The sequence below is a fragment of the Crocuta crocuta genome, unplaced genomic scaffold, assembly GCF_008692635.1.
Source record: "Crocuta crocuta isolate KB4526 unplaced genomic scaffold, BGI_CrCroc_1.0 scaffold334, whole genome shotgun sequence".
In the NCBI taxonomy this organism is placed as follows: Eukaryota; Metazoa; Chordata; class Mammalia; order Carnivora; family Hyaenidae; genus Crocuta; species Crocuta crocuta.
The window spans coordinates 894158-901660 of NW_027533260.1; the positions used below are offsets into that span (position 1 = coordinate 894158).

General features: G+C 53.6%; 1 protein-coding gene across 2 annotated transcripts in view; it reads left to right on the forward strand.

Moving 5' to 3' along the window:
- Positions 1-7021, forward strand: part of SIGLEC10 (sialic acid binding Ig like lectin 10) — an 8115-nt gene extending 1094 nt beyond the window's left edge. The window contains exons 4-11 of one of the 2 annotated variants that reach the window (XM_077747258.1): positions 216-263; positions 314-577; positions 1874-1921; positions 2049-2306; positions 2393-2680; positions 2976-3069; positions 3185-3314; positions 5812-7021. In XM_077747258.1, the coding sequence (XP_077603384.1) occupies positions 216-263; positions 314-577; positions 1874-1921; positions 2049-2306; positions 2393-2680; positions 2976-3069; positions 3185-3314; positions 5812-6078 (1397 nt within the window). In that variant the 3' untranslated portion in view covers positions 6079-7021. The remainder of the gene's footprint in view (positions 1-215; positions 264-313; positions 578-1873; positions 1922-2048; positions 2307-2392; positions 2681-2975; positions 3070-3184; positions 3315-5811) is intronic. The other variant, XM_077747257.1, reaches the window with a different exon arrangement.
- The last annotated feature ends 482 nt before the right edge of the window (positions 7022-7503 follow it).

The window sequence follows — 7503 nt, forward strand, 5'->3', positions numbered from 1 at the left end:
GGGTGGGTGGGGGCGTGGGGAGTCCCAGCCTCCCCGCCTCAGCCCCTGGGAAGGGGCTTGGGGCTGCCTTCTGCTCCCCTGGCCACAAGCAGCTCTGACACCAGTTTGTCACCTGTGGTCCCAAGGATAGCACACTTTCTTTTCCCTGAGGGGTTCCCTCTGATGGTGAGGAACCCCACGTTCCTCCCCCGAGCCAGCTCTCAATCTTGTTGCAGATGTCCCCAGAGACCTGGTTATCAGCGTGTCCCGAGCCCAGGTGTCAGGTAAGTACTGNCAGCCTCTTTCCCCCCTCCTCCCCCTTCTGTCTCTGCAGCCCCCGAGCCCCAGGGAAACAGCCCATATCTGGAAGCCCAGAAGGGCCAGTTCCTGCGGCTGCTCTGTGCTGCTGAGAGCCAGCCCCCTGCCACCCTGAGCTGGGTCCTGGGGGACAGAGTCCTCTCTTGGTCCCACCCCTGGCGCCCCGGGCCCCTGGCTCTGGTGCTGCCCAGGGTGAAGCCTGGGGACTCGGGGTCCTACACCTGCCGAGCGGAGAACAGGCTTGGCTCCCAGAACCGCACCCTGAACCTCTCCGTGCAGTGTGAGTACAACCAGCAGAAGCCTGGTTTCTGGAAAGGGAGAAGGAGGAGGGGGGCGGGGGGCAGGGCCCCAGAGCTCTAAGGGGACCTGGCACCCCAGGCCTAGGGGGCTAACGATTCTGATTCCAACTCCGATGTGGGTTTTCCACCCACGCCACCAAGCAATTCTCTGAAGCCAGCTGGGCGTTCTATGGCTCAACTCAGGTGAACACTGTCCTCCTGGAGGTGAGGTCACATCCCACAGGTGAAGGGCTCGGTCCCACAAGGCCCCCCCCCCGGGTCCCCCACTTCAGAGGCCAGTCACAGGCCAAGTTGATCAGCTGGCTGTTGATCGGAGTTTCCCATGAGCCCCTGCTCCTTGAATTCAATTGCTTTGAGAAAATGGCGCGCAGAACTCAGGAACGTTGCACTCACTGGATCAGGGGTTGTAAAAGATGTAATAGAAGATGGAAGAGGTGGGTAGGGGGCAAGGCCATTGCCCATGTACCTCCACGGGTTCACCAATCCGGAAGCTCTTCGAACCCCATTCTCTTGGGATTTTATGGAGGCTTCAATAGGGAGGCACGACTGGCTAAAGCCTTGGCCACAGCCGCCTGATTCACCTGCGGTCCGTCTCTCCTCCCTGGAAGTCAGGGGGGGATGGAAAGTCCCAAAACTTCCGTCACAGAGGATGGTTCCCTGGCCACCATTCCCCCTCCAGAGGCCCCCCCCAGAGGTGATTTCCAAAAGTCACCCCATTTACATCAACCCAGGTGTGGTTTGAAAGGGGGGTTTGTTATGAATATCAAGACACCTTTGTCGCTCTGGTCATTTAAGAAATTCTGAGGGTCTTAGGAGCTCTGTGCCAGGAATGAGACAGAGACCAAATACATATGTATATATGTTTTTAAAATTTTTAAAGTTTATTTATTTATTTTGAGAGAGAGAGAGAGAGTGGGGGGGGTGAGTAGGGGAGGGGCAGAGGGCAGAGAGAGAATCCCAGGCAGGCTCCATGCCGTCAGTGAAGAGCCTGATGTGGGGCTCGAACTCACAAACTGTGAGATCACAACCTGAGCCTAAACCAAGAGTCAGACACTGAACTGACTGAGCCACCCAGGCACCTTATATATTTATTTACAAATCAGAAGCATGGAGACCAGCCCTTCTTACCTGTCTGTTCCCTTGAGCCACTCAGTGGAGAATAGGTCACTGGGTGATTCCAGGCTCAGCTGCCCTGCCCTCTCTGTCTCCTAGGACGGCTCTCTGCCCTGAGGGAAGCGCCCTGCCTGCCTAGAGCCCGCACTCTGTCTCTGTTTCAGATGCACCGGAGGACCTGAGAGTGATGGCCCTAGAAGCCAACAGGACAGGTAAGAAGGGAACAGAGGAACTGGGGCCTCTCGCGGCCACACTCAGGGCCCCGCACCTGCAATGCTGGCACGCCCTGCGTCCCTGTGCCCTCCGCTGAGCCTCTGACCTGCCTCTTCCTTCCCCTAGTCCTGGAAAACCTTGGGAATGGCACGTCCCTCCCAGTCCTGGAGGGCCAGAGTTTGCGTCTGCTCTGTGCCACCCACAGCAACCCCCCAGCCCGGCTGAGCTGGGCCCTGGGGGGACAGCCTCTGAGCCCCTCCCAGCCCGCAGACCCCGGGATCCTGGAGCTGCCTCAGATACAAACGCAGCATGAAGGAGTCCTCACCTGCCAAGCCCAGAACTCGCTGGGCTCCCAGCACGTCTCCCTGCATCTCTCTGTGGTCTGTGAGTGCGGGGACCCCCGGGGGCGGGACGCCCGGGGCCTGGGGAGCAGAGGCGCCGCTGACCCCGCCCCTCCCCCCACCCCGCAGACCCGCCGCGGCGGCTCAGCCCCTCCTGCTCCTGGGAGGGCGAGGGGCTGCGCTGCACCTGCTCCTCCGCAGCCCGGCCGGCCCCCACCCTGCGCTGGCGGCTGGGGGAGGGGCTGCTGGAGGGGAACCGCAGCAACGCCTCCCTGACCGTCACCTCCAGCTCCGCGGGCCCCTGGGCCAACAGCACCTTGAGCCTCACTGGGCCGCTGGGCTCCGACCGCAGACTCAGCTGCGAGGCCCGGAACGCACACGGGGCCCAGAGCGCCACCGTCCTGGTGCTGCTGCCAGGTCTGGGGGACGGCTGGAGGCCCCTGGCGAGTAGAGGCTGAATGGGGGCAGGGCCAGGGCCCCGTGGTTGGAACAGGACTGGGAAGGTGCGCGGAGCCCCTGTGGCTGACGATGCAGAGGGAAATCCAAACTGGAAGGCCTGTTGCCTGGGCCCGGGGTTGCAGCGGGGTTTCCGAGACTTGGGCAGAAGGGGTTGCAGATAAAACCCCTGGAACCTGAGTGCCGGGTGGCGGGTGGGGGTGCGGCCCCACGTTAACGCGGAGGCTCAGAGGTGGCTGACCGTTTCTTTGTGCAGATGAGAAGACACTCCCCTCAAAGGCATTCTGTAACGGAATATTTCTGGGAATGGGCGTCACCACGCTCCTTTTCCTCTGCCTCATCCTGGTCACGTGAGTTACGAGCCCGAGCGATGGGGTGTGGGATCCAGGGCTGGGGAGTGGGATCCAGGGCTGGGGACCCGGGAGGTGCCAGGGCGTACATGCAGGCAGCTTGTTTCCCCGGCAGGAAGGCTATGAGAAAAAAACAGACCCAGGCAGGGACTCCCGCCCAGGCAGAGACTCTTCCAAACCTCAGGGTCACGCGGAGAAGCACGATCCTGGAATACATCAACATGGTCCCCAATTCTGGTCCCCTGGTGAGTGGCTCAGGTGCTGCCTCTACTTTTCTCTGCTCAGAATCCAGCCCACGCCTCTCCCCTCCCCTGTGCCAACCCTTTTCCCAAGGGACAGCAAGGTGGAAAAGGTATGGACTTGGATTCAAGTTCTCTGAGACCTTGACCAAATCACTTTCACCCTCTGCACTTCCATTCCTTCCTCTGCTTCCTTTGAGAGTCGGTTTGACAATGAGAATGCATCATGCACTTGCTCAAAATGCAGCTGCTCATCCTCTGTTATCACCCAGATGGTGTTACTAATTCTAACTAATGATGTGATAATGGATATCATTGAGAAACAGTATATTTAGTGATGAAGAGCAGGGCTCTGCAGTCAGCTTGTCTGGGTGCAGTCGGTTTTATTGCTATGTGTTCTTGGACAAATCTCTTAACTTCTCTGTGCCTTAGTTTAAAACGGAGAAATAGTACCTATTACCTAGGACCATTCCTTTTTCCCCCCTACCTAGGATCATTCTAAGTATTCACTATGCTCATTGTACCTATAAACATTTAGAATAGTAGCCAACACCTAGTAAGTGATCTACGAATGCTGGATATTTTCAGGAGAGAACATTTATTTTTTAAATAAAATTTTTATTGTTTTATTTATTTCTGAGAGAGAGAGAGACAGCGTGAGCAGGGGAGGCTCAGAGAGAGAGGGAGACAGAATCTGAAACAGGCTCCAGGCTCTGAGCTGGCAGTCAGCACAGAGCCCGATGTGGGGCTCGAACCCACGAATCATGAGATCATGACCTGAGCAGAAATGAAGTGGGCCACTCAGGTACCAGCAGGAGAGAACATTTATATGCCGATGACTCCAAAACTTGCATCTCTCAAACTCAGCCTTGAACTTTAAAGCCCTATCCAACAGTCCAGGCAGCAGCCCCATTTGGATGTCTGACAGGTGTCCTGGACTTAGCCTGTCTGAGAGGGAACTTACGACTGACTCCACTGCTTAAGCTTCTCCTCCATGCAGCCCATCTCAGCAAATAGCACCACATCTGCACAGCTGCCCAAGCCCAAGCCTTGCGGTCATCTTCCGCTCCTTTCTTCTCTACCACCCCATAACCAACCCATTAGCAAGTCCCCTTCAAAATACACCCAGACCACGTCTCCCCGCCTCTGCCACGTCCTGTGTGTGTTCCCCTCTTCTGCTCTCGCCAACCCCCACCTCGCTCTCTTTCTCTGTCCGTGGTATCCTTTAAAAACCCAAAGAGGGGGGCGCCTGGGTGGCTGAGTCTGCTAAGTGTCTGATTCTTGATTTCAGCTAGTCATGATCTCACAGTACGTGAGTTCAAGCCCTGAGTCAGGCTCTGTGCTGACAGTGCGGAGCCTGCTTGGGCTTCTCTCTCTCCCTCTCTCTCTCTCAATAAATAAATAAACTTAAAAAAAGAAACAAATAGGTGCAAGTAATTCTCATGGACTACCACTCAGCCATCCAAAGGAACAAATGATTGAAAGAAGCTACTGGTTGAAAAAAGCCTTGCAGGGGCGCCTGAGCGGCTCAGTTCAGGTCATGGCCTCGTGGTTCGTGGGTTCAGGCCCCTTGTCAGGCTCTGTGCTGACAGCTCGCTCAGAGCCTGGAGCCTGTCTTCAGATTCTGTGTCTCCCTTTCTCTCTGATTCTCCCCTGCTCACTCTGTCTCTCTGTCTCTAAATAAATAAATAAATAAATAAATAAATAAAACAGGGCACCTGGGTGGCTCAGTTGGTTAAGTGTCCGACTTCGGCTCAGGTCATGATCTCGCAGTTTGTGGGTTTGAGCCCCGCGTCGGGCTCTGTGCTGACAGCCTGGAGCCTGTTTCAGATTCTGTGTCTCCCTCTCTCTCTGCCCCTTCCCCACTCACACTCTATATCTCTCAAAAATAAGTAAACATTAAAAAATTTTTAAAAATAAATAAAACATTTTTATTTAAATGTTTTTTAAATAAATAAATAAATGTTATTTATTTCCTTAAAAAGAAATTAAAAAAAGAAAAAAAACTTAGAGACAAAAAAAAAAAACGAGAAAAGAAAAAGCCGAACTCAAATGCCCACATACACATGATTCCACGTTTATAACACCTTGCAAGCAATAAAACTGTAGAGACGGAGGACAGATCAGTAGTGGCCAGGGTTCGGGACGGGAGGGTGACGAGGAGTAGAGGGGGGAGCAAGGGGGGCGAGCTTTGTGGTGACGAACAGTTCTGTGTCTTGGCCATGGTGTCGGCTGCACGAATCCGCCTGTGTTTGTTGGCTGTGGCTGCCACAGCAAAGGACCACAGATGGGGTGGCTTAGACCACAGACGCTATTTATTGTTTGTTCTTGTCCAGGATATAACTCTAGTTCCTTAGTTAGTGCCTGGTGCATGGTAATCTCTCAAGTATTTGTGGAAGGAAGGAAGGAAGGAAGGAAGGAAGAAAGGAAGGAAGGAAGGAGGGGGGGAGGGAGGGAAGGAAGAACAGAAGGAAGGAATGAAGGATGGCTGTTTCTCCCCCAGGCTCGGAATCGGAAAGCCACACCAAACAGTCCTTCCCAGGCCTCTCCTCCAGGCGCTCCCTCCCAGGAATGTAAGAAAAACCAGAAAGAGCTACATGCCGCTCCCCACGCTTGTCCAGGATCCAGGTTATTCACGCAAGTCTCAGAATCAGAGAATCACCGAGAAGAACTCCATTATGCTGCCCTCACCTTCTCAGGTCTCAGACCATGGGAGACCCGGGAGCCCAAGGATACCAGCTCAGAGTATGAGGACATCAAGTTCTACTGACAGTCTCCCGGCTGCAGGGCTGGGATCCGGGTTAGGTGGATGGAGAGGGTGAGGAGGGCCAGCATCCTCTCTCTCTCTCTCTCTCTCTCTCTGTCTCTCTCCCTCACCCTCTCGGCTTTAAAGGCAATTTTAACCTATCATCTCTGTGGGGTCAGCCAGCTAACCTCACAGGTCAAGCTTGGCCCGCTGTCCCACTTCAAGCCAAGAGTGTTTTTCACATTTTAAATGGTTGTGGGGAGGGGCACCCGGCCGGCTCAGACGGTAGACCTTACAACCGTTGATCTTTGGGGTTGTGAGTTCGAGCCCCACCTCGGGTGTAGAGATTACTAGGATAATAATACTAATAAACTTTAAAAAAATGGTTGAGATGGGGGAATTGAAAGAAGAAAAATGTTTCCTGATACGTGGAAAGGATATGAAATTCAAATTCCACTGTCCATAAATAAAGTTTTATTAGATCACAATCAAGACCATTCTTTTCTGTAGGACTCTGGCCGATGTCAGGCAGAGTTGAGTCCGAGATATTTGCCATCTGGGCATCTGCAGGAAGAGTTTGCGGAATCATCATCTAAAGTAAACTCAGCCACTTATTTTTACAGAAGAGGAACAGAAGCGGATGTTCAGAGTGAGTTCAAGAGCAGCCACGGCAAAAATGTCTAGCTGGGCAACAGGACAGGAAGTCCCTCAGGGCAAGGACACCATGTGGAGACTGGGCACAAATGTGCCCTCCAACCCACGAATCTAAGGAAGAGCAAATGCATGTAGCAGGAATGCTCTCAAAATGGAATAAAAAGCAAAGCTCGCAGTGTACTCTGAATCAACCAGTGGGTGAAGGGAGAAGACTGACCTGCTTCTCCGAGGGGAGTCTGTCCCTTCCTCCTTCCCCGGAGGTCAGAGTCCTAATTGCTTCATAGAAAGCTGTCTCAGGGGACAGTTGGTACTTGCCAGGCAGGAGTAACCCAGAAGAGATGACAGCCTTTGCATTAAAAAAAAAAAAAAAGTTTAGGGAGCCTGGGTGGCTCAGTCTGTTGATCCTCTAACTCTTGATTTTGGCTCAGGTCACGATCTCACAATTGGCACGTTCGAGCCCCTCAGCTGGGTCTGGCCTTGGGATTCTCTGTCTCCCTTCTTCTCTCTGCCCTTCCCCACTCTCTATCAAAATAAATGAATAAACTTAAAATAAATAAAGAAATAGAAAAATTAAAAGTTTGGGACGCCTGGGTGGCTCAGTCGGTTGAGCTTCCGACTCTTGGTTTTGGCTCAGGCCGTGATTTCCCGGGGGGTGGGTTCGAGCCTCTCCTGGGGCTCTTTGCTGACAGTGCAGAGCCTCCTTGGGATTCTCGCTGCCCTCTCCCCCGGCTCGGGCCCCCTCGTTCCCTTTCTCTCTCTCAGAAATAAATAATACATTTTAAAAATAAATACTTA